General features: G+C 40.1%; 1 protein-coding gene across 7 annotated transcripts in view; it reads left to right on the top strand.

Moving 5' to 3' along the window:
* The first annotated feature begins 4,637 nt into the window (after window positions 1-4,637).
* The window catches only part of rragd (ras-related GTP binding D), a 58,341-nt gene continuing 35,253 nt past the window's right edge, over window positions 4,638-27,725 (top strand). For 2 of the 7 annotated variants that reach the window (XM_044167374.1, XM_044167375.1), the window contains exons 1-4: window positions 4,638-4,956; window positions 14,963-15,258; window positions 16,425-16,624; window positions 17,381-17,495. In XM_044167374.1, the coding sequence (XP_044023309.1) occupies window positions 4,830-4,956; window positions 14,963-15,258; window positions 16,425-16,624; window positions 17,381-17,495 (738 nt within the window). In that variant the 5' untranslated portion in view covers window positions 4,638-4,829. Of the gene's footprint in view, window positions 5,016-9,391; window positions 9,548-14,962; window positions 15,259-16,424; window positions 16,625-17,380; window positions 17,496-17,785; window positions 19,111-27,725 lie in introns of those variants that run through there. The other 5 variants (XM_044167380.1, XM_044167376.1, XM_044167377.1 and 2 more) reach the window with 5 other exon arrangements.

Raw genomic sequence — 27,725 nt, 5'->3', positions numbered from 1 at the left:
ATAGTGATCTCATATACCTGCAGATGGAAAATGCAGATAACCGTTTTCCTCACGCCCCGCTCTCTTCCCTCTTGACTCTGTTGTTTTCCTCTGCTTCCGCCCGAAAGACCAGCTTCGCCGTTGAACGTGCCAAGAGAGCGGTACCCCAGCCACCGTCAGTATCCAAGCCTAAGAAGACTTCGCCAGATAACCCAAATGGACTGACGCATTAAATCGCTATCAAGAGCGATCTCAAGTAAGAGGCTTGTGTCTGGGCAGAGAGAGGTTTATAACTGTGTTATTGTAACCTAGCTTCATTGTTGTGCGATTTTACTTTGCTGTGGGAAATAACGACGAGTAGAGGACACCCTCTACTCAACCATTTTGGTTCTTGCACCCCCGGCTACGTTTTGGTTATTGGTCCCTGATCTCTGGGTGGTGCCCTGTAATTATTAATCCTTATTAATCATTTTAGTGATTGTGATGAATAATTTTATTAAAAATAATAAATATATTTGATATTTACTAATAACCAAACCTGCACTACCAGATTCCCAACAATATTATGTACAGGCAGTAACACTGAATCCATAACGTTGTTTTAAAAAACAATAACTAAAACGTGCACACCAACATTCCTTAGTAACTGGCAGTGGTAGAACGATGTAGTAACCAATTTGCTGAGAAGACTCAAAACTGGCTTACAGTATTATTCACACACTACCGGCAATATCAATTCACCAGTTTCTAGCTGATAAAACTGTCAGCCAGGTCAAGGCAAAATTGAAGAAACAAATGGAGTGGAGACACAATTAATTTAGCTTTTTAAATTAATTTAACCAAATCTGTCTATTTGTAGCCCAACTGTTTATCTTCGTTTGTAACGTATATTAAAACTAGTCAAAGTCTTGTAAGTAAACTTAGCTATATACAGTCTATGCTACAGTCTGAGACAAACCAGCCCCTCCTCCCTAGCGCTACCTGTAGGCAGGTCTTCTAAACTTCAGTCTGTATTTTCACATCAGGAATATTATTTATGTTACTGACATTTTAGATTAGTTTCCAGTGAAATATTATTTAGTGTATTTAGTTACTTTACTGCTGTAAACATTTCTATTGCTGCTCTAGAAACAACACTTAGTTATGTTTAAAATATAAAGCAGTTCTAATCCTGTTCTGAATTTATTTTAATTTTTTTAAATGAATTTTTTTTTAAATCATTTCTTTATGAATGAAATTTAAGAGTAGGCTAAAGACTTTCCTCTTTGATAAAGCTTATAGTTAGGGCTGGCTTGGGTGAGTCCTGAACCATCCCTTAGTTATGCTGCTATAGGTCTAGACTGCCGGGAGACTTCACATGATGCACCTCTTTCCTCTCTCCTTCTCTCCCTCTCCATCTGTATGCATTTTTATCCTATTACTGCATGTTACTAACTCGACATCTCCTCTCTCCCGTAGTTTTGTGCTTTCTCGTTTCTCTCCTCTCTCCTGTTGCTTTCAGCAGGTATTTCTGCCTCCAGAGCTGCAGAGACTGGATCTGTGGTTGTGGGCCACCTGCTGCCCCCGTGTTCCTGCTCGACAATTGCTACTACAGTTGTTGTTATTGGCTCTGTTACTGTTACTAATGCTGACATTATTCTTCCTATAGCTGTCATTCCTATTATTACTAATTTATTAATATTAACACTAAAATTTTTCTACTGTATAAAAAAAATAAAAAATTCTACGTGGACTTTGCATTGTGCCTCCCTAACCCTATCCCCTTCTCACAAAACCGTCCCCTCTCTCTCTCTCACTCTCTCTCTCTCTCTCTCTCTCTCTCTCTCTCTCTCTAAAAACCTAACACGGCAGTCCGCCATTGAGTCTGGTTCTGTCCAAGGTTTCTGCCCTCTTAAAGGAAGTTTTTCCTTGCCACTGTCACCAAATGCTTGCTCATGGTGGGATTTGTTGGGTCTCTGTAATTAATATTATAAAGAGTACAGTCTAGACCTGCTCTATAGGAAAAGCGCAATGAGATCATTTCTGTTATGAATTGGTGCTATATAAATAAAATTGAATTGAATTGAATTGAAAAAGAATTGATAAGGAGTATTGATAAGAGTAGTAGTACTGATAAAATCCTAACCTACCTATCCCTATGTATGACATATAAGAGCATGCTTTGTATTAACCACCATTTTCACGTAAGATATCTTGATAAAATCACATTGCTTGATTCTTTAGCTATGGATAATGATTCACACAAAATGGCAGGGCAGACCTCACTTCAGGTTTGAGACATAAGCTTCACATTTAACTGATTTTTATGATTCTTTCTTCATTTATGTGATTACAGAAGTTGCCCTCAGATTCAGACCTCAACACCACCCAGTGACAACATGGAGGACTCATCCCATGTGTAGAACTTGTCCACTCTTAATGCCTAATCATACCTACACTCAGCGCAGTAGCTGAGCCGCTGTGCCAGAGAATGCTGGCCTGCGACCCAGCAACCCATCGATCCAGATGGTCAAACCATCGGAGCTCAACCAATTAAAATTGTTCAGCACAGCAAACCCCAGCCCGAAAGTTCCTGTACTTTTGGAAAGTACTACACCCAGATCAGGGACCTTTTGGGGGGATAAAATAATGCCCCTGGAACTTAATTTAGACCCTGGTCCCTGTGGTGAAAATGCACTTTCAGTTCCTTCTACTGTTCCTAGTCCCTGGGGAAAGTTCCTGTGGTGGAAATGCAGCTTATGTATTGTCAGAAACCTGCAATTGTTTAACTAATAAAGTAGTAGTAGTTAAACTTGGAGATGGACAAGTCAATACTGATTGTATAATAATGAAAATGTAATTGGCTTGTCTTGTATGTATCCTTATCCTGCTAGTCCTCTCACTTTACTTATATGCTGCACTTTACACTTACTGGCATAAACTCAGTTGGATGTTTAAGAATAAGTTCAAAAGCTGTTGCTCTTAGACAAGCACAGCTGCTGTTTTCAACATCGACTGTTGTCAACTGCCCCAGGCGTATATGAGAAATGCATTTGTTTTGTTATGATTTTCATCTGAGAGAACTGCCGCTGGTGAAGATCTTGCAAGTCCTGCTTGATCCCTGTAACATGCTTCACACTCTTGATGTTTCTGAGATCATTTCCGCCACAGTGGATCAACAGGACATCTGGCACAGCTCTTCCTCCAAGGCACTGATGGAAGAAGGGGAGGAGGTTTCTCCAAACTTATTAAATTTAACATTTTTATTTAATAGTTCTATGTAATTTTTCCATATTTTACCAGGCTGTAGTGTGCTCTATGAGTGTATAATGGATGTAACTTAATGTTAAAAACTTCAGTTTGTTTATATAATTCTCAAATGAAAAATCAAAATTATCAATCTTTACACTTATTTTAATTTTATACTTATACCCACTTGGTAGTTAATTTATCTTACCGGTATTATAGTGTATTATATTTTTTGCTCAGTTCTTCTATTCCTGTGTGCACTGACGTGATGGTGAGCTGCTGTAACAAAAGAGTTTCCCCTCAGGGATCAATAAAGTATTTCTGATTCTGATTCTGATTAGTCTATGGAAGCCCATTCATTCCCATTGTATTTATAAGTTGGTACCTGTATACGCTACAAACTGTACTTTACAGTAAATTGGTGACTATTGAACACTGACTCATGATAACATGTGCAGTTTATAAGTTACATATCATACTCTATTAAAGTCTACTGCTTAAGTGTTTTAAAGCTCCCATTCACTCCCATTTCACTCCAAGGTAAATTAATTTTCTTATGATTATAAAGTCCAAAAATCATGCCAATCACCAGCAATTTGCACAGCAAGCACACACTTTTTTGTGTATATTAATGATTTTTCAACACATATATAGACATAATTGTAATTTATATTAGCTTTGAGTAATAATGAGTAGTAATTATTTCAATTCATATAGATTGCAGTTAGATGGCTCCAGTTAGTGCAGCTGAGAGAAAGGCAATGTTGGTTATGATGAAATGCAGACCCTGAGAGAAAGGAGAAACATCTTCAGAAAGAAAGGGAGAGATGGAGGCAGAAAAAGGAAAGGAGGAAAAGTGTTCACGAGTTGAATGAGCGAGACCAAAGACTTAGGTGCAAATTATGGAGAGAGCAACAGCAAATGATCTTAAAACTTAATTGAAGAACACAAAACATAACTTTTCCTGCATCAACAAAATCCATAATGTCAGTCCTGTCATGCCACGGTGTCACACAGGATTATGTTATTATGTTGTTGTTATTCTGTGCTCACTATAGTTGACTGAAAAGTTGCTTAGGCCTATATTTCTTAAAGGAATAACAAAACCATGTTAGATACAATCTAATGTGATCAATAAGAAAATACTATTTGTATTAAAGAAATTCATTAGGAAACCATTCTAACATATACAAATTTTGCTGTGACTGAAATGTGTATAAAAATGTGTTTTAATCAAGCATAAAAACATGCTGAGTTGGCATGCTATGTGTTTCTCATAGTTTAACATGTCCTTCATATGACTTAATGTTCAGTTTCCAGAATAAGATCTTTTTTCCCCAAGAATTTTAGAAGTGGAAACGTCCGTTTCATTTATGTTAATATAAGTCTATTAAAGACCGAATATCTCATTAGACGTTGGGAAGGCAGCCCACTTCCTTTCGTCTCATCCATAACCCCACCAGCATTTTAGCCTTGAGGCTTCAATGTTTCGGACTGGAGGCAGGGGAGGATGAATGTTCACGAGCATGGCTCTCACGTATCAGGTGACAATGTGGAAAAGCTGGACACCACAAGCGGCTTAAATCCAAACCAGAAGCAAGGCGACAAAAGAAGAAATCAGCATGACAAGTGAGAGGGTGTCAGCGCTGAGCGGGGAGGAAGAGGACAACGATATTACTAAGGGATATTACGACGACGAAGACGACCTGGAGGCGTTTTCAGACGCCGAGGTGGGCTGTGGGGACGGAGGTATGCAGATATTTCTGCTGATTATGAAGGTCACACACCAGCAGAGAGCGAGGGGAGAGGTACACTTTCACTTCGGCTCTGCTTTATTCGCCGCTGCTCTTAACTTTAGCTAGCCCGTCCTCCGATTAGCTAACTTAAGCTGGTTTCCATAACGGTACTCTGTAAAGTACATTTTCCTTCTTCATCAGTTGGGAACTTAGTGAGCGTCATTTTTTGAAGTTACTACGGAGGTGGAGTAACGTTAACGGAGTAGGCCTACGTACATTTATTGTTGTTAAGTTGAAGCCGATGACACATGACACTGAGTATTTTGTCCTTCCATTTTGGGAGACTACATTAATCTGACAGCTGTAACTGTAGTGTAGCCTATTAGGTAACTACTTTTAATCAGGTTTTTGCAAACCTGGTACCTGCTTAGAATGTCTGAGTTTACACACATCTAGTGAACTAATGATTTTTTTTTTAAATTACATATATATATATATTTAATAGCTGTGGAGGGTTTTGTACCTTTGGTGAATAAAATCTTTACCTGTATTTTATTTATGTATTTTGACATCCAAACCATATGGCCTGTTATAACCATTTCTGTGGGGTAAAACACTCTAAGCACAATTTTTGTAATTTACATGTTTTGTGCAATTATTTCCCATTGCCAATGCTATAACACCAGCAGTTTATGAAGTATTTAGACTACATTAAAATACTGAGTACACAGCAGACCTACTGCAACAGTTACAACACTGCAGAAGGAAAAAGGACTACCTTTAGTGAAGTCCATAATAACTAAAGTAGGCTACATTAAAATACAAAACAGTTGAGGTACTTTAAAAAAATGTGCCATAGGTTATATAGGTATTGCTGCAAGAGCCATTGTACTATTAAATATAAAAGGTGACCCCAAGCTTCTTTATTCATACCACATTAGGAGCCAAATTCTTTGAACACTAAAAAAACGTATGTCAACCTATGTCATCTTATATCAGGTAATTTAGGTGGCTGTATATAGGGGGAGATGGTAACCCCTGACGTGGTTCATAGATGGTCTTGTGAATGGCCTACTTGATCTCATCTAGTGTTACCTGACATCTGTCCTGTTTGAGACTCATTGGAGCCCGAATGACATGTTGTCTGCAGAGCTGGAGATCATATGTTATCATCAGAAACAGATCAATACTCACATAAAGTATAGGGCATTTTTTAGCATAGTTATTCTCCTTTTCCACATTAGATTTACCAAACCATTTTTATTCTTTCACCATTTTTTGTCATTACAATAATAAGTTATCTTAAGATGGGCATCATGTGACTCAAGTAACATTGAAGTGTAAATTCTCTTATCCGGAAACATCCGGAATTCAATTCACTTTTTGGCCATCTCAAACATGTGCATTGGCCTATTAAGTAAAAAAACTAAAAGAGAGGTGCAGATACTACGTGTGTGTATCTCTCCATGCTGCATGAATGCTCATCACAGCCACTGAAACTTAAGTAAAGACTCTTATTCAATTTGGAACCTAAGTTAAGTTTTCTTCAACAAAAGATTCTTCTACACTTAGAGTAAAAGTAATTAGAAATATCTCTGCTTCTATGGCTTTAATATGGTGAGTTATGTGTTGTTATTGATTCATTATTTGTTTTAAAAAAAAAAGATATTTCAGATTACTAAATAAGCACACATAATCAAGGATTTTGAAGGTTTAGAGGTCCAGTAACTTTTACTTTGGATGAGACCAACCTGAGGCAGCTTATGGCAGCAGTGCATAAGCTGAAAATAGTTTATCAAATGCTGCATGATAAAGCTGAATAACTACCCCAGTATTGTTTTGTAATTTTCAATTGAATTCAATTTTATTTATATAGCGCCAATTCATAACAGAAGTTATCTCATTGCACTTTTCCTGTAGAGCAGGTCTAGACCTACTCTTTATAATATTAATTACAGAGACCCAACAAATCCCACCATGAGCAAGCATTTGGTGACAGTGGCAAGGAAAAACTTCCTTTAAGAGGGCAGAAACCTTGGACAGAACCAGACTCAGTGGTGGGCGGCCATCCGCCGCTGCCATGTTAGGTTTCGAGAGAGACAGAGAGAGAGAGAGAGAGAGAGAGGGGGTTGGGGGGGGCACAATGCATAGTAATTGTAGTGTTAATATTAATAAATTAGTAATAATAGGAATGACAGTTATAGGAAAAATAATGTCAGTATTAGTAACAGAGCCAATAACAACAACTGTAGTAGCAGTTGTCGAGCAGGAACACGGGGGCAGCAGGTGGCCCACAACCACAGATCCAGTCTCTGCAGCTCTGGAGGCAGAAATACCTGCTGAAAGCGACAGGAGAGAGGAGAGAAACGAGAAAGCACAAAACTACGGGAGAGAGGAGATGTCGAGTTAGTAACATGCAGTAATAGGATAAAAATGCATACAGATGGAGAGGGAGAGAAGGAGAGAGGAAAGAGGCGCATCATGTGAAGTCTCCAAGTCATCATGGTGCCAGACCATCGTATTTTAAAGATCTCATTTTAGATGACTATTGATGCATCTGTATGTTTGTAAACAGAGTGAGAAATTTTTCAGCAAGTCACTGGGACTGTGTATAGACGCTGATGCTGATGATGCACGTAAGCCATGGTTCACTTGCTGCTCAGTCTGTGATTGTGGTATGAGTACAGAATTTTGATTAATCAGATCAGAATCAGAATCAGAAATACTTTATTGATCCCAGAGGGGAAACTCTTTTGTTACAGTTGTTTGTTGATGAAGTGAGTCTTCCTATGAGATAGAGTGTATTGATGATGTACATTTATTCACTAAGCAAAACAAAAGCACAGCAACTATATTTTGCTTCTACAATCTAAAAATGATTTTTAAAAAAATACTTACGGACAAATAGTGTCCAAGGCAACGATGTAATAAGGCAAATTGTAGCAGGAGAAGGCAGCAGCACTCTTCTCTCCACCATGCTTAATAAACTCTAGGGAAATCCCCTGCTGTAACACTACAGTTTTACAGTGGGGCTCTTAGGTGGCCAACGGGTTAGACTGTGATTTTACTGGACCGCTTCCAGATGTGACTAAATGTTAGGGTCGGGTTATGTTAGAAAATAACTGGTTCGCATGATGTGTTGTCTGACCATGTTGTTAATCAAAGGTGTTTATAGTTCCGAACTGCCACACTCAAAATGTTGGTGAAACGCCTGCTGTTATTGAGAGGAACAAAACGTGATATTGTTTAAATATGGGTATAACGCTGAAAATTTTCATACATTTCAGTACATAAAGTAGGGCTGCAATTAATGATTATTTCAATTAGCCACACCAGCCACGTTGGTCGGTAACATTGTCACTGTGAGCAAGTTAGCAAGCTGATATTAGTATGTCACTGCTCTACCTACAAGTACAGCCCATAGTCTGTATATAAAGATGGACAACATGAAAACAACCCCAAAAGTGTAGCCAAAACATCTCCATCGCCCCCTGGTGGCTGGCTGCAGTATAGGTCATAAACCCCATCCCTTCCATGTTAGCGGAAGGACATGGGCCAAACTAAAAAATTACACATCAATTACATTTTTTCCCAAAGATGGTTTCTGTCATTTTAGGTAGTTCTCATCAAGTTGATAAATGTTCAAGTGTTAATTTTTCTGAGTTTGGTTTTAATTAGATATTTGATGTTATAAAAAGGGGGTATGACATCATCATTGACAGCTGTGATTGACAGCTGCTCTGACTGAAGTAGTCACGGAGGTACCTGCGGACTTCTTTTCAGGAATTGTACATGGAGTTGGAACATCGAAAGGTGATGTAGGCGAATTTTAACTTCAACTTTCAAACCAACAAAATGATATGAATGCAGACTCAGTAGGCAAGGGACAAGATTTTCGTATTGGAAGCGTTCTGGTTTCTGTTTGTAGTCTGAGTAGTATTGACCAATCACGTTTGAGCTGGCTTTGGTTGCATGCAGGTAAACAGTCTGTGTGGAGAGCAAAAGAGGCGGAACGCATTGGCCGAAGTGCAATCTCGGAACCCATCGGCTATTGTCTGGCGACGATTTAGCTTTTTATCAATCTTGGAAGCTTAGAGATTAACTTTCTATTTATCTGCATTCAAATTGTCAGCCAATGGGTTCCGAGATTGCTAATCGGACTGTAAACAGCGAGGAAGACTTTCGGATATCCACTGGCTACACCGGAAACCCCGAAACATTGGCCGTTGCCCCCAGAGGCTAAATTGTTGTCAGACAATAGCCCTCAGAGTCCTGCCAGTACGCCAAGGGCCTCATCGGAAATCCTGCCACCAGCTCCAGCATCCTCTGCCTGCCTCGCCCACTCTTTAGCTCTCACCTACAAGTGATCCACTGTAACACTTGCAGTAAAGACTGACTGAACTAACATCCAGTTCTCTCTCTCTGCGTCCTGCTTTTGGGTCCTTTAGATCGTTAACCCTAACAGAACGATCTGGCCTGACATGGATTCAGCGGACACAAACCTAGAAGTGGCATCCTTCCACGAAGCCCTCACCAGTCAGGGGATTCTTTTGGGTCAACATGAGCAGATTCTCCGGGCTCTCTCTGACAGCAACCAAGCCATGGTAACACAGATCACTCAACTTACTAATCAAGTTTCTAGACTAACTACTCAACTCTCTTCTCTTGCCCTGTTGGCGCAAACAACATAGGCTGCTCCAGTGAATCCACTGCCGGCATCGCCACCACTCAGGGATTCCTATGCTCCCGATTCTGGACCCCTGGAGACTTAACAGAATGCAGGGGGTTTCTTCTACAATGCTCTCTGGTATTCAGTCAGCGCGCCCTAACTTCTTCTTAAGATCAGTCCAAGGTTATGGGGTTATTGAGAGGAAGAGCATTAGCCTGGGCAGAAGCAGTTAACGCTAATTAGCCTGTCTCATCACTGTCTCTAGCAGAGTTTCTAACAAAAATGAGAAATGTATTTGACCATCCTGATTACGGTGGAAACGCTGGAAAATGCTTATTAAACCTCTGTCAAGGGAACAGAAGCGTGGCGGACTACTCAGTCGAGTTTAAAACATTAGCTGCTGCCAAAAGGGCCACTTTCTTGCTACCTGTCCTGTTCGACCAAAAGAATAGGCTCACCAGTTACAGTGGGGGTTCTGGTGAGCCAAAGTAATCCCCCAGCCCAAGTTTCCCCTAGATTACAAATCCAGGCCACTCTCTGTAGCAATCAGTTCTCTCTGCCTTTATTGGCTCTTATTGACTCAGGTGCTGAAGGTAATTTCTTAGATAAAGATTTGGCTTTTCAGACCTGTGAAAAGCTAAAGCCCTGGATGGTAGACTTCTGCTGCAGGTGACCCACTGCACAGTTCCCGTGACCTTAGTTCTGTCAGTTAACCACAGAGAAAACATCCAGTTTAAACTAATCTCCTCCCCGGTGACCCCTTTAGTTCTGTGTTTTCCCTGGTTACAACAACCCTCACATTGACTGGGAAGTATTAGTTGGAGCTCTTTTTGTCTATCCACTTGTCTACAATCTGCCTTGTCCATGGCAGAGGTCACTGCTCCACCTCTCAGCCCTGAACCTCCTGATCTGTCCAATATCCCTGTTGAGTATCATGATTTAAGTGAAGTCTTCAGGTCAGAAAACACCTGGCTTAATCTTTTCCACCTTACCGCCCCTATGACTGTGCCATTGACCTCCTTGCTGGTGCGCCTCTCCCCACCAACAGACTGTACAATCTGTCTTGGCCAGAAAGGGAGGCTATGGAAAAAAAATATATTAACCACGCTCTGAATGCAGGCTTAATCTGTCCTTCGTCCTCCCCAGTAGGAGCAGGATTCTTTTTTGTGGCCAAGAAGGACAAGACTCTACACCCCTGAGAAGTGTGAGTTTCACACCAGCTCTGTGAGTTTCCTGGGGTATATCATTGAGAGCAGGCAGGTGAAGACGGATCTGGAGAAAATTAAAGCTGTGGTGGAGTGGCCGACCCCTACAACACATAAGCAACTGCAATGCTTTCTGGGTTTTGTCAACTTTTAGTGGGGATTTAACAGAGACTATAGCAGAGTAGCAGCACCCCTCACAAGACTTACCTCATCCACCATCCCCTTTACCTCGAACTCTGAAGCAGACTTGGCCCTACTAAACTTTACCTCAGCTCCCATCTTGATCCAGCCCGACCCCCCACGTCAGTTCATGGTTGAAGTGGATGCCTCTGACATAGGGGTAGGGGCTGTGCTCTCCCAGCGCTCGGCCACTGACCAGAAACTCCATCCCTGTGCCTTCTTCTCTCGTCACCTCTCCCTGGCAGAACAGAATTATGATGTAGGTAACAGGGAACTCCTGGCGATCAAGTTAGCACTGGAGGAGTGGAGGCACTGGTTGGATGAAGCAGTGCAACCTTTTGTAGTGTGGACTGATCACAAAAACTTTGCCTACATCCAGACAGCAAAGACACTCAACTCCCGTCAAGCACATTGGGCTTTGTTTTAACTTTACCCTCACTTATAGACCCGGGTCCAAAAATATTAAGCCTGATGCCCTATCCCGTCAATACATCTCCCAAGACAACACCTCCGGACCTGACACCATCCTCCATCCTACCTGTGTTTTGGTGGCTGTCACCTGGGAGGTGGAGTCTGTAATAAGAGAGGGTCAGCTGAACCAGCCAGATCCCGGTAACGGTATACCAAATCGTCTGTTTGTCCATGAATCTGCTTGTTCCCAGGTTCTCCAGTGGGCGCACAATTCCCGCTTTGCCTGTCACCTTGGGATGACCCATACTCTCTCCCCTGCTCAGGCGACACTTCTGGTGGTTGACAATGGAGGCAGATACCCATGCCTTCGTATCTGCATGCACTGTTTTCACTCGTGGGAAGTCCTCCCATCAACCACCAGCTTGCCTGCTATGTCCCCAACCAGTTCTTAGTCGCCCGTGGTTCCACGGTTCCGTTTGGCTTTCTTCCAAGAATATCCCTTTAAAGACAGAATCCAAGAAACTGTCCCCCCGTTACATTGGCCCGTTTGTCACTGAACACATCATCAACCCTTCCGCTGTCAGGTTAATACTACCCTGCTGAAGCTAGAAACTTTTTTTGGTGAATGCGCCAGGCGAGCAGTTCTCATTGGACTGAATAGGCACCATCTTGGAGTCCGGTATCCAGTTTTAATAATACATCCATGGTGGAGATGTGTCGTCCATCTTTATATACAGTCTATGGTACAGCCTCACAGAGATGCTAGTGTGGCTGAAGACTCTTAGTCTTGTTATTGATTAATATATTGATTTTTTAAAAATGAATTGTTTAGTTTATATAACATCACATAGCTCACAATTTCAGTTTCTAATCAGAATAATTGTTAGGATAAATGCATTAATAGTTTTTATTTGATGATTTAATCCAATAGAATTTAAATTTAGCTTAAATTATGTGTATGTGCACATATTCTTTGTAACTCCTAAATGCTAAATGATTTTAGTTGCACTGTACTTCATTTTAAAAATCTGAAATGAAAAATTATTTGAGTAGTGAGTGAGTGATCCAGTTGAGTGTTTGAGTAAAAAGATTGTTTGAACTTGATTGGATTAGTCCTCTGTGATTGGCTGTTGGACTGCAATGTGGTAGAGGGCCACTTGATCAGTCATGGACATTGACATTGATACAAGCAAACAGCTGTCTGTTTTCTGCTCTCCTTCACTTTCCTCCCTCCCTTTATTCTTTCAAGTTACTCCCAGTCAAGAAATAAGTGGTCGGCATGGGAATTAGTGTGGTTTTTAATCATATATGTGTATATATATGTATGTAAATAGTTGCAAACTCAGTGGCCAATGAGAATAGTGCATTTGTAATGTAATTAAGTTGAGATACAATGGGAGCTATTGTTTTACCAAACACTGTGTTATTAACATATTTACTTTGACTAAAGGTTCATCATTTGATGGATTATAGAGTATGTGTCCTCCTCAGTCTTTTACAGCAGAAAGCCTTTTTGTTAGAATGTGCTTGACATTCCTCAACATGGAGTGATCATGGTCATAGTGTCAAAGCAGGAATGTGACACACACACACACACACACACACACACACACACACACACACACACACACAGAGACAGACAGTCTTACTGTAGTCCTGTACATTTTCTAGGGGGATAGAAAACTTAAATGCACTTCTTACCCACAATTCTCTCATGTTCAAACTGCTTCCTGCTTATACGGGGAGAGAATATTTTGGTACACTAGTTAGTTTCTGTTTTATTGTTTGGAGTATTTAGTACTACAAGTGGAATATTTGGAGTTAAATGTTCTACTAAGTAGCTCCACTGCAACAGTTGGAGGTTAAGAGTCTTGATCAAGGGCACCTTCACAGTGGTAATGAAGGAGGGGCAAGTGCTACTTATTTCTTTCCTGTTCAGATATATCCTGCTGGTCTGTGTCGAACTCTTGAAATTAAACATTTAAACAAACATTAACACCAAATCAAAAAGCTAATCTTATCTCATAACTCAAAATCCTAAACGGCATTATTTATGAGATCTGGATACACCACTACTTGGCTAGACAGTTCCATGTGATCCTGCATTTTTATAGTTATGTATAAATTCAGTAAAAAGCCTCAGCAGTTATTTGAAAATCCATCCATAGAGCCATATATAGCATAATGGTCAACAGAACTTATTTCGCAATAGCTTTTCAAGATGTTTTACCTCATGGATTACATATTTATTCTGTCTAACTTACTGTATATTCTATTTTATTACCTTTTTTTTAAACCGGATTGTTCTCTTTCAAATCTTATGGATGCCTTTGTGTTTTGATATAAAATATTTATTGGTTGTCAATTTCTCCCACAATGAATAAGGACAGAGAAAGTTAAAACATAACGAAAGAAACCAGATTCATGCATATGTATGAAAAAAACTAAGATTTGTATGTATATAGTTTATCATGCTGTCATGCAAAAGCTGCACTTTATCAAGTGCAGAACTGGTTGGGTAACTTAATTTCCAAATAATACATGAAGCGGAATGTCTGTGTGTGGCCTTTCGTAGAGTGTGTCAGCTTTTCTATGGACAGGCAACTTGAGAGGCTCTTCAGCCATTGATTAATAGTTGTTTTCCATTGAAGGGCAATAGAATATTTTGCCTGTAGGCTGCAAGGCTAACTAATGTTACATTTGATTTTGATAGTTTCAAATCATCAAAAAAAATGCCTTTGTATTAATTTTGTTAAAGGGGTACTACAGTGATTCAGTATGTCAGTTTTATAGAGTCGGGGAGAATGGCCAATATTGAACCAGCAGAGGCCGAGATATCCCTTTTTTAAAGTTTTCTGCTATAAATTTGTAGTCTCCCAGCCTAAGCAGAGATGATAATGACATCATCAGGGTTATTTTCTTAGACTTGACAAAGCTCCTACAGAGCCACAGAAGAAATTTTACTTTTATCATAGACTAAGTGTCAGGGGTGAGCTATACCATATTGTTCTTGATAATACCAGTATGATTTTTAATGGGATTGTAGATTTGTCATATAATGATAATAATTATATTGGGATGTGTTTATGTATTTACATCATGACTACAGCAGCAACAAGCATGGCTGAAAGTGAAGGTGACATTGCCAACAGATCTGTGGAGGGGTCAGTTCTAAGAAACGGAGCAACTTTAATAGTGTGGAAGTGGTTTGGTTATAAAATGTCAGATTTACAACCAACAACAATAATATGTTATCATTGTAAGAAGATGGTAACAACAAAAGGGGACAACAAAACAAAGTATTTGTCAGTATTTAATCACATTGTTATGAATATTATCACTAAATGACTCTGCCGTATTATTCAATTGTTTTGAGGCAATATCACCCGACTCTGCTGAGTAGTATTTGTAAATTGACTAGTAAATTGACATTCACATTTAAAATCAGTGGAGTTCCTCTTGAAGCAATCTGTAAGTGTGTTGTCATAGGTGGTTGCCTAATGTAGGTTTACCCACATAATTTACAGTGCCTTTGTCCCTTTGCTTTTGTGTAGTGTTGGGCTTCAGTGATTCTCTGAATGGAGAGGTCAAACCTCGTATACTGCTGATGGGCCTGCGGAGGAGTGGGAAATCCTCCATCCAGAAGGTGGTTTTCCATAAAATGTTGCCCAATGAGACCCTGTTCCTGGAGAGCACCAATAAGATCTGCAGAGAGGACGTCTCCAGCAGCTCCTTCGTCAGCTTCCAGATCTGGGACTTCCCTGGCCAGATCGACTTCTTCGACCCCACCTTTGACTATGAAATGATCTTCAGAGGCACCGGAGCGCTAATCTTTGTTATCGACTCACAGGTCAGGCCACAAGGCCATATTATATAAGTAATCAATCCTTTAGGATTTCTTATTACCCAATTCAAGTGATACCATTATTACAAAAGTAATAAATCAGCAGTGTAGTCACTGCTGTATAAAATGTAGTGAACAGGGTGACAAGCAGAGATCGTTGCTCACATTAGCATTCGTGGTGTAGGACCAGGGGTGGGGTGTGAATTCAGCAGCTGCGGCTGACAGATGAGTAAGGATGGTACTGGTTCCGGACTGGTCAGAACCATTATACCAATAAACTGCAGCAGTCGGTGCTGCTGTTGGTATTTGAACCTCTTTCATTCATTTGTTCAACGTTCAGCATTTTCGGTTTGCCTACTGTTAAATCAACTGCAACCACCATCTTTCCAGGCTTGAGTTGACAGGCAGTGCTGATGTGCACAATAACGTGACGAGTCAAAGTCACTATTTCTTGGCTAGGCACAATCACTTCCTACAGTGACCAAACGAGATATAACATATTAATTAGAGAGCTTTAGAGGTGCTATTATGTGGATTTTTAAAACTTTGGACAGAGCCAGGCTAGCTGTTTCCCCCTGTTTCTAGTCTTTCAAATAAAATAATTATTTTAACAGTATGATAAAATAACGGGCACATTTAGCACTTGTGCACCTAGTTATAAACATTAGTGTCATTAAAATGAAGGAGAAGAATTTACAGATAAGCAGTACCGGTATCGATAAAATCAATAATACATCTTAACAGTATCCATCCCTACAGATGAGGATACAAGAAACAACCATGTCATCAATGAAAATCTTGTTGCTTAGACAAACTATGGAGGTGGCCTTGCTATCACTCCTTAAGCAGTGCACAAAAATTTCCTTGTTAACTTGGATTTCAAAGTGTAAAAATCAACTTGTCTGTGCTCTCTGATGGACAAACTTTGTAATGGAGACACTGTCTCTAAATGACCATATCTTTTCTGTATTGACATTTCTTGTTCTTTATCAAATGACATATGCACTGATATGATAAATCTGTGATAAAATTTGCTAACAATATTGGCCAGACTGTTTAATCATCACTATAAAATTCACCAAAGAAAACCGTTGTAGTTCAAACCAAAGAAACTGAACGGTAGATGGTATTGCTTACTAAGTGGTGTGAATCTTTTCTCTTCCTCATGATAGGATGACTATGTGGAAGCTCTGAGTAGACTGCATCTCACAGTGACCAGGGCCTACAAAGTCAACCCAGACATCAACTTCGAGGTGTTCATTCACAAAGTGGATGGCCTGTCAGATGACCATAAGATTGAGAAGCAAAGGGACATTCACAAACGAGCCAACGATGACCTCGCAGATGCAGGCCTAGAACGAATACACCTAAGGTGAGCTTTACCTGCAGCTTTTGGACTGTTTTTGGTTTCACAATTTGTATGGATTAGATAGTGTAATACAAGCAAATTTCAAAATTATACATTGAGTCATAAATCTTTACAGTCCTTAAAGTCAGTGTTCTTTAATATTTTCATGCCATGTAAATGGACAACAGACTCATTGGATCTAAATTTGATACGTTTTAGACCTCGAGACCCACATAGGATGGGCTATTGAACCTCAATACTTTTTTTGGTACTAATCAATGTTTACATTTACTGATTTACATCTTAATTTTGCCAATTTAAGACTATCTTTAGGCAAAATTCTTGTACAGCTGGTTGTTTCAGCAGACAGTATTCAACAGTTGTGAAATTTGGCTTTTTAAACAACACAAGAGGTTTGTAGAAATATATGTCTATATTCCTCAAAGTAAGGTTTTGGTATCAGAATTGAAAGTTAGGTATGATATCTTGACAAGTATAGAAAAACTTCAAAAGATACCCAGCCCTAAACAAGATGATTTCTATGACACACTATAACTAAATATCCTCATTGGGCTTCTCCTTAAGTTTTCTACAGGAATTGTGATGTTGGGACTGTAATACTATCTAGAAATGTGTGTGATGACCTTGAAATGCTAATCTTCTGCTAATCGTGACAGTTCTCTTGTTTTCTGTCCACATTTGCGTAAAGCTAAGAATGATCAAATTGTGGAGTAGTTTGTTACTGAAATCTATTCAGATTCTTCTCCCTGATCTCTACAGCTTCTATTTAACCAGTATATACGACCACTCCATATTTGAGGCTTTCAGTAAAGTGGTCCAGAAGCTCATCCCACAGTTGCCCACACTGGAAAACCTGCTCAATATCTTCATATCTGTGAGTAATCCTGCTGTTGAATGAACTGAATTTATCTGAAAGACTAAAGAGATTTAGTCAAATCTCTATGGAACCTTAAACCAGTGTGCTTCTGTATTTCCCCACATTTTAATCATTTGGACTAGGCACATTACAATATATTGCATGTGCATGTCCTCCTGTACTTTACAGTCCAGTCACTAGGTGGTAGTGATATATAACAGATACACTGATTGCATTTCATGAATGCAGACATTGCATGGAATGCCACCACTGATTTTCTGAATTTTATCCTGTGCTTTTTTTTGCAGGTTTTCAATAATGAGAAACCCAAAGCATATAAACTAGATTTGCCCACTGACATGCACTCATCACTGACTGTTACAGTGCCAGCCACTCAGAATTGCTGCTACATGCCTTTGGCCCCCACACCACCAAGATCCCTACACTCCTGTGGTTCTATGGTACCTAGTTTTGCAAAATCTCACAGATTTCCAACTCATAGCTGTATTGCCAAAGAGCCCATAAAGCCACATTTATGTTATATGTCATGCTGAATAAAATATTTGCAAACATCCTGTCCACATGTCGAAGTGTCCTTGGGCAAGACACTGAACCCCAAATTGCTCCCGATGGTCAGGCCAATGCCTTGCATGGTAGCTCGAGGCTGGCATGCAAATTCAAGTACCTGTCAGGTTAGCTGCAATGTCATCTGCCATATAAATTAGCTTAAAGACTAAAGAAATTTAGTCAAATCTCTATGAAACCTTAAACCAGTGTGCTTCTGTATTTCCCCACATTTTAATCATTTGGACTAGGCACATTACAATATATTGCATGTGCATGTCCTCCTGTACTTTACAGTCCAGTCACTAGGTGGTAGTGATATATAACACACTGATTGCATTTCATGAATATGCTGTAACAGCGTCTATTCACAGTTTGCAGTTCAGTTCCTTTATTCACTGGGCTTCAAACCAATCTTCAGTTAGATAGTGGCACTTAATACCAATATAAATTACATATGACTCAACAGATAGTTATGGAAACAGTACATAATGTACTGTACTTATGGCTGTGCCATCGGTGTGTGTGAATGTGTGTGTATGGGTGAGCTTAGTATCGTGAACACTTTGGATAGGAAGCACCTATGAGCAGTTGGCACCTTGCAGCCTCTGCCATCAAAGTATGAATGTGTGTGTGAATGGGTGAATTTGACAACTGTTGGAAAGCGCTTTGAGTGGTCGGTAGACCAGAATAGTGCTGTATAAATACAAGTTAATTCCATCCAAGACAAAGTATGTGTGTATGTAAGAGAAAGATGAATGTATGTGTGTGAGAGTATAGTGGAAACAGAAGGCAGCTCATTTATCATGCTGTGATTGGCTGAGAAGCTAGATGGTGGCTCCAAAAAATCAGACTCCAGTTGACTTACATTAAAAAAAATGAACTCAAATATAGACGCAAGCGGCAATTCTGGGTTTCAAGCCAACACAGACCGTTAGAAATTTAAAGGTTTTGATCTGGAACTGGTCAAATGTGGCCTAGACATGACAAAAGCAGTGAATCGTGGAAAAGGTTTCAGTCGTAGTCATCTGGACACTGTTTTCAGAATCAAGACGTTTCGGCTCCCATCCGGAAGTCATTCTCAATTGTGAAAAAATGGGACGGGAACTAGAAATTTAAGCTACTCTGTGTTACATAAGCCCTGCCCTCAGGAAGGAATCTGCCTGAGTAACTGTTAATAGCTAGTTTCACCTGAAACTGACCTAATAGTTTCCAAGATGGCCCAGTAATCAGTAATCAGGCCTATTGTTTTCTGGCTGCATCTACTTCATCACTGTTAAGTACCTGATTAGCATGTGATTGGCGTGACCAAGGTGATAATACAGTCTGATAGACTTTGGGCAGATTAAATCAGACCACCATTTCTGTTCAAAGAGGGGTTCTCTTTTTTCACAAAAATGGCTTCCTTGATGCCCCGTTCAAACCAACTCTTCTCTCTACTTAGAATCTTCACCTCGCTGTCTTCAAATGTGTGGTTTGTAGCGTTTAGATGCAAATGCACGGCGCTCTGTAATCCTGAGTTAGCGTGTCGTCTGTGCTGATAAAGTCTTTTGTGAAGTGGCTGTTTGGTCTCACCTATGTACCGTTCTTTGCAGTTTTCCTCACTGCACTGAATGGAGTAGACAACATTGCTCTGTTTCTGTGTGGGTAACTTGTCCTTAGGGTGAACGAGTTTCTGTCTTAAAGTGTTGCCTGGTTTAAAGAAGACAGGAACATCGTGCTGTCTAAAGATCCTTTGTAGTTTTTCAGACAGTCCAGATACATAAGGAATGGAGACACCGTTCCTTCTTGGTTCTGTCACACTTTTGTCCTGTTTTTTGGCTCTTTTAACTTTGTTGATAGCCCAAGTAGGACAACCACAGGCTGAGAGTGCATTCTGGACATGCCTTTCCTCTTTCTTCTTACCCTCTGAGCCGGTGGGCACTTCTTGGGCTCTGTGTTGTAATGTCCGGATTACACCCAGCTTGTGCTGTAGTGGATGGTGTGAGTCAAAGAGCAAGTATTGATCCGTATGTGTTGGTTTCCTGTACACTTCTATCTGGAGCTTTCCGTCCTCTCCTCTGAGTGTAGAACAATCAAGAAAGGCCAAGCGGTTCTCTTTGGCGTCCTCACGCGTGAACTTGATGTTGGGGTCCACAGTATTGATATGCTCTGAGAACGCTTCCAAGTCTTGTTTCTTGATTTTCACATGGGTGTCCTCTACGTAGCGGTACCAATGACTTGGCGGTGTGCCCGGCGGTGTGCCCGGCGGTGTGCTATGTTCCTTCATTGTTCTGATTCGTGTTATGCCACGCACATTTGTTGCCCTTTTAGCGACCCCCTATCGGTCGATTTGAAGGAAACTTTCAGAGCATGTTTCAGGTTCTTATGTGGACATATCCTGGAAGTTTTGTGATGATGGACAAACAATGCCTGATTTGTGTTATACCACACCTTGTTTTACTGTCCTGTAAAGTCATTCTGTAAGGTGTATCTAATGTTATTGATTGTATCAACCCCTCTCTGACAGAGTCTCGACAAAAATATATTTTAAACAGAGCTATTGTATTTCTTCAAGGTGAGATACTGTGAGATAGCTGCCACATAATGTTAGTGTATGAAGCCACAGTGTAATAGAATGTACACTCAGTTGCCAGATCAGGCAGACCTAGCTAAAACTAATGCAGTCTACCACAACAGCTCTGCAAACCTTCATGAAGGTTATTAAGTTCAGTTTTTTGTTGAAACTGTTTTAGAGAGGTGTTGAGTCAACTGTATGGTCATTTTGGAGGATGCAGCTCGTGGTGCTGTTGAACTGTATTGCATTATACTGACAGGTGTTTCCTTTACTTTTTCCACCCTAATGTTCAATTTTTGTTGAAACTGTTTTAAACAGTATTGCCTTATACGGAGAGGTGTTTCTGATATTTATCCTACCCTCACTGATATATTATATTTTGGGTCAGTGACACACCATATGTTTCTCTCCAAACAATTGCCATACAATAAGGATACAGTGGGTACGGAAAGTATTCAGACCCCTTTAAATTTTTCACTCTTTGTTTCATTGCAGCCATTTGCTAAAATCAAAAAAGTTCATTTTATTTCTCATTAATGTACACTCAGCACCCCATCTTGACAGAAAAAAACAAATGTAGAAAATTTTGCAAATTTATTAAAAAAGAAAAACTGAAATATCACATGGTCATAAGTATTCAGACCCTTTGCTGTGACACTCATATTTAACTCACATGCTGTCCATTTCTTCTGATCCTCCTTGAGATGATTCTACTCCTTCATTGGAGTCCAGCTATGTTTAATTAAACTGATTGCACTTGATTAGGAAAGGCACACACCTGTCTATATAAGACCGTACAGCTCACAGTGCATGTCAGAGCGAATGAGAATCATGAGGTCGAAGGAACTGCCCAAGGAGTTCAGAGACAGAATTGTGGCAAGGCATGGATCTGGCCAAGGTTACAAAAGAATATCCTGGAAGAAAACCTCTTCCAGAGTGCTCAGGACTTCAGATTGGGCTGAAGGTTCACCTTCCAACAAGACAATGACCCTAAGCACACAGCTAAAATAACAAAGGGGTGGCTTTGGACCAACTCTGTGACCATTCTTGACTGGCCCAGCCAGAGCCCTGACCTAAACCCAATTGAGCATCTCTGGAGAGACCTGAAAATGGCTGTCCACCAATGTTCACCATCCAACCTGACGGAACTGGAAAGGATCTGCAAGGAAGAATGGCAGAGGATCCCCAAATCCAGGTGTGGAAAAACTTGTTGCATCATTCCCAAGAAGACTCATGGCTGTACTAGCTCAAAAGGGTGCTTCTACTCAATACTTATGACCATGTAATATTTCAGTTTTTCTTTTTTAATACATTTGCATAAATTTCTACATTTCTGTTTTTTTCTGTCAAGATGGGGTGCTGAGTGTACATTAATGAGAAATAAAATGAACTTTTTTGATTTTAGCAAATGGCTGCAATGAAACAAAGAGTGTAAAAATTTAAATAGGTCTGAATACTTTCTGTACCCACTGTATGTTTCTATGAAGTTATGTGTGTATAACATCTTCCAATGTAACAGAATTTGCTTCTGGAATTCTGACTATGTGATGGGGAGCTTATCAGTGTTGAAATTACAAACTGATAAAAAGTTTAATTCACCAAGTTTGTTCAACATTTTTTTTCTTTGAATACAGTACCAGAGGCCCTCACTATGTTTAATCCAGGATTTTAGCCAAATTACTAATTAAGTCAATTACTTTCAGACCAAGAGCCTTAAAATATTTGACCATGTTTCCTATTTTAATATAATGTGTTTTATTTTTCTAAAAGTAATTAAGTTGATTTATTGATTAAGTTGATTTTATTATCTTATTGGAGATGGCATGAGAATAAGTCGGATAAATACACCTTGATAAGCCTTCCATCTTGGTCAGATACATCTGTTCTTATACTGACTGATCTCTCTGGAGCCATTAGCCATTCAGTTTGGAATTATGTTCCTTCAGTTTATTTTCTACAGTTAGTGTTTAGCATACCTTAAATAGATTCCTGTATATTTAACTTTTGATTTTACTGGGATACCAGATATGTCCTTTAGGGGGCAGTCATGTATAGGGTAGAGCTCACATTTATTTAGGTTCAAAAGCAAGCCTGATGCTTTCAACTTTTTCAATTGCAACTGGCATTTGGTTTCTTTTTAAAACAAAGATGTGTTGACTGCCAACTGGATGACAATTATTTATGTTCCTAACAAATGTAATTTTAATGTCTTTACAGTTCTTTAAGCACATTGCCAAGATTTCAGCAGCTAAGTTAAACAAATATGGCAAAATTGGACAACCCTGAGGAATACCAACTGTAAAATGGGTGTTGTGCCATAATTAAACACAACTACTAATGTCTTGGTAGAGTCCCTTAATTAAATTTCTAAATATATGTCCAAACCCAACATATTCAAGTACGTGGAAAATTAAGGCATGTTCCACTGAATCAAAAGCTTGTAGAATTCCAAGAAAAGAAGAAATCCATTATCCTCAATAAGATCTTCATGTTCCCATAACCAATCGCATATTATTGTGAATTGTTCTTCCTTTTAGAAAACTGGATTGCTGTAAGCTGCAAAGGTTTCAAATCTTTTTATTCAGAGAAACAAGTCATTAACAATAACATAAATCAGGGGGGTGTCTTCTAAATAAATAACATTAAAAAGAGAGCACATATCAGTCATTTTAACAGCCTTCTTAGTATTTGAAGAGGAAATTGTGTCAATGTACAATGTAACAAGAATAACGGCTTTGAATTTATATGTTTATATTTATGGATATGGTATTTTGCTAAGTTAATTAACTGCCAAGTTAATTAAATATATCTACTGTTGCTATTTTTTTTTTAGCATAATTGCTGAAACAAAACAGTACATTAACTATGAATATGTTATCAGTTATGAAACTTTTAATATTTTTAACATATTTTACCTAATGGAGTTTGTATACGATCAAGTATTGGACACACTGTTGCATTATCTGCACCTTTTAAGAAGAGTGGTAACAGGAACTCCAAAGGTATTAAAAAAATTTTCATTCACAAGCTGTTTAACCTGGATAATATTATTACAGTATGGAACAAATTATCAAAAAAAAAAAAAAAAAAAATATATATATATATATATATATATATATATATATATTTATATATATATATATATATATATATATATATATATATATATATATATATATATATATATATATATATATATATATATATATATATATATTTATATATATATTTATTTATATTTATTTTATTTTTAGTTATGCAGTAATTATTCCAGATGAAACAGGTGTGGCGTTTGGTTTGAAACCACCTCCAATACAAACCAATGGGTGATGTCAGACCTTGCTATGTACAGTCAATGGAATTACCAGGTCTGAAAAGCGCTCTCATCTCACTGTCCATTGTGCTCTGTCTCTTAAAGGGACAGTTCACCCCAGAATAAAAAATACATATTTTTCCTCTTACCTGTAGTGCTATTTATCCATCTAGATTGTTTTGGTGTGTGTTGCAGAGTTTTAGAGACATTGGCCATAGAGATGTGTGCCTTTTTTGAATATAATGGATCTATATGGCACTCGGCTTGTGCTGCTCAAAGTACCAAAAGAATACATTTGGAAAAACTCAACAGCAATGTCTCTTTCCAGAAATCATGACCCAGTTACTTAAAATAATCCACAGATTTATTTCTTTTTACCGATAGTTCCTACATGAAACTGCTCACAAGGTCTGCGGATTATTTTGAGTAACAGTACCAGTAATTGCCTTCTAAAAGTGTATTCTTAAAAGTTAACTACCAGGAAGGTAAATAAGCCCAGCTGTCACAACATAAAAACAAAACAAATCTGAGGTGCTCTGGATATAAACATTAATAGCCATTTACAGCACAGTCAAATATCTAATAACAATCATCAGATTCAGTTGCATGCAAAATCTAAACTCAAAACATAGGATATTGCCTAAAACATGAACATCATCACAGCTTACCTTGATAAATGAAAGTGTAATTACAGGTGGTCACTATCCTCCTCCTCAAAATCATCATCCTCACCATTATCATTGTCCTGCTCATCATCATCAAGAACAAGTTCATTGTTAAATAGCTTCGTCTTGATCTTCCTCATCCTGTGCTGCTTTGCATGGGTTCTTCCAGCTCAGCTGTCGGACCTGGGTGAGAGCCTCCCATCCGGCGGCAAAGGGCTGTCTCTGCCTGAAGCAGAGGATGAGGTCGACTTTGCTCCCCTCAGTTTTCACAGTCCACAAACTCTGAAACTCTTTCTGATCATATCCTTGTCCAGTTTGTCCCAGACGGCAACCACGAGTTCACATGCAGGTGGGCTCTTAAGTTACCTCCAGCTGTGTATCCCTTATCTGCATCCCCAGCATCCACTGATTGTAGGCATTATGCAGACTCTGCTTGAAGGGCTGGTTCCACATCACATTGGGGATCACTGCTGTTATATGATATTGTAGCCACATTTCAGTTCAGCTTTGGTGGCGGCACTGATGTGGTAGCAGTATGAATCCCACACTAGGAGCCACGGGGTGAAGTTGAATTTTCCTACCACGGACTGTAGCCAATCTGCGGTGAGAGCATCATTCATCCAGCCATTCAAAGAAGTGGCGATCACTGCGCAGGAAATCTGCTGCTGCATTGCCTTCACGAACAGCCCCTTTAAATTAAGTACAAAGTGGATGTAAGTATAAAAGCTAAAATATGTGTAAGTACTAAAGTGGATTTAGAGGTTGATAAGTATGTAAGGTGTAATATAATGTAATAATATAAATAACAAGTAATAGTGCAAAAATGAGTACTGTCAAGTTAAGTGTAGGAGATTAACCAGATTATTAGACTGTGGATATTGCACAGCGGTAATAGAAGTATGAATAAATATCAATAAATAGAGAATATTAAACTGAAAACAGAGTATATTGCACAGGACTATTAAACAGAGAATATTGCACAATATTTCAAGTATTGCAGTGATGTTAATGATCCAATGTCAAGTTTAGTGACAGGGTTAAATAGACTGACAGAGGGAGGAGTTGAAGAGTTTGATGGCCACAGGCAGGAATGACTTCCTGCCTCCAGCCTTACGGATCAGTTTGTTGAGCCTGTTAGCGGCCGCTACCCTCAACCTGCTGCCCCAGCATGCAACAGCATACAGGACAGCACTGGCCACCACAGATTCATAAAACATCCTCAGCATTGTCCGGCAGATGTTGAAAGACCTCAGCCTCCTCAGAAAATAGAGGCGGCTCTGGCCCTTCCTGTAAAGAGCTTGAGTGTTCTTAGCCCAGTACAGTTTATTGTCCATGTGTACTCCCAGGTACTTGTAATCCTCAACAATGTCCACACTGACCCCCTGGATGGAAACCGGGGTCACTGGTGCCTTAGCCCTTCGTAGATCTACAACCAGCTCCTTAGACTTTGTCGCATTGAGCTGCAGATGGTTCTGCTCACACCATGAGACAAAGTTCCCCACCACAGCCCTGTACTTAGTATCATCACCACCGCTGATACATCCCACCACAGCAGTCATCAGAAAACTTCTGAAGGTGGCAGGACTCTGTGTGGTAGCTGAAGTCTGTGGTGTAGATGGTAAAGAGGAAGGGAGAGAGGACAGTCCCCTGAGGGGCCCCAGTGTTGCTGTCCGACACACAGTGCTGCCAGTCAAGTAGTCAACAATCCAGGACACAAGGGGGGCATCCAACTGCAACGCTGCCAACTTCTCACCCAGGGGCTGGCCAGATGGTGTTGAAAGCACTGGAGAAGTCAAAAAACATGATCCTCACCATGCTTGCCGGCTAGTCCAGGTGAGTGTACATGTGGTTCAGCAGGAAGATGATGGCGTCCTCAACTCCCACCCGGGGCTGGTAGGCGAGCTGAAGGGGGTCTGGGAGGGGTCTGACCATGGGCCGCAGCTGTTCCAGCACCAGTCTCTCCAGGGTCTTCATTATGTGGGAGGTCAGTGCCACCGGTCTGTAGTCCTTGGAGCCACTGGGACGCAGCGTCTTTGGCACAGGAACGAGGCAAGCAACCTTGTTTGAGTGGAGTTTCTTCAGCTGTCCTCTCACCTGGTCAGCAGTCAGGCACACAGCAGAGGTTACAGGTGGGGGGGGGAGTCCCACCGCTAACAGTTCAATGTCCGGGCTACAGATACTCTGCTTGATAGTAACGTGACCAGGGCTACACCATATGTTGTTGACCAGCATAGCAAGCCCGCTGCCTTCCCGCTTACCGCTCCCGGTGTGATCCGGCCTGAACAGTCTGAAAGCCGTCGATGGAAACGTTATGGTCCGGGATATCCTGGTGTTGCCATGTCTCTGAGAAGCACATCAAACTACACTCACGGAACTCCATCTGACGCCGTTAGCTCGTCCATTTTATTCGCCAGTGATCTCATGTTGCCCATGACGAGAGAAGGCAGACACGGCTTAAATCTCTTGTTCTTAAGTCTCTTTTTTTCTGGAACGCTCTCTCTTCCCTCACCGCTTCGTTCCACCTCTGCATCCTCGGTGTGTCCTCATCTCAGTGGGGACATCGGTTGTCCTGGGCACCATGCTGCTCGGCTTCAGCGTGATCAGCTGTTCCCTGGTGTAAACAATGCGGCTGTTCTGCAGCTGTGCCCTGATCGAGTAGCAGGACTTTCACAGCGAAAAAAAATACCAAAACACACTCTATTGTCATTTTCGTAAAGAGCGTAGTTTAAATTACACTTACACAAAAGTTACTAAGTTTTGAAGAAAAAGAAAAGCTAAAAGTTGGAAAAAGTAATCCGACGAGACGGAGCAACAGGCAGCATGCACATTGGCGCATGCGCACTCTTGTGAGGCCCTATCTAATCCACATAAACCCTACAACAGCCAAGTTTTATTTTAGCCATTTTAACCAGTGAAAGTGACGTCAGAGCAGCTACAAATGAGAAGCTGCTAGCTTGGATGTTTTGTACAGTGCTTTTTGCTAATGAGACTGAGAGGAGATAACAACTTCTTTACCATCAGAGTTTAGCGAATTTTACCAAACCGAGAACAGAGTCAATCACCAATGCAACCAAATAATTTTTCACATTCACACACTAATTTTCACATATATGCAGTGAAATGCTGCACTGTAGGCTGTCGTTAGGGAG

Source organism: Siniperca chuatsi, linkage group LG15, assembly GCF_020085105.1.
Source record: "Siniperca chuatsi isolate FFG_IHB_CAS linkage group LG15, ASM2008510v1, whole genome shotgun sequence".
Classification (NCBI taxonomy): Eukaryota; Metazoa; Chordata; class Actinopteri; order Centrarchiformes; family Sinipercidae; genus Siniperca; species Siniperca chuatsi.
Note: the sequence above shows the minus strand (reverse complement) of the source record. Positions and strands in the feature narration are given on the sequence as shown.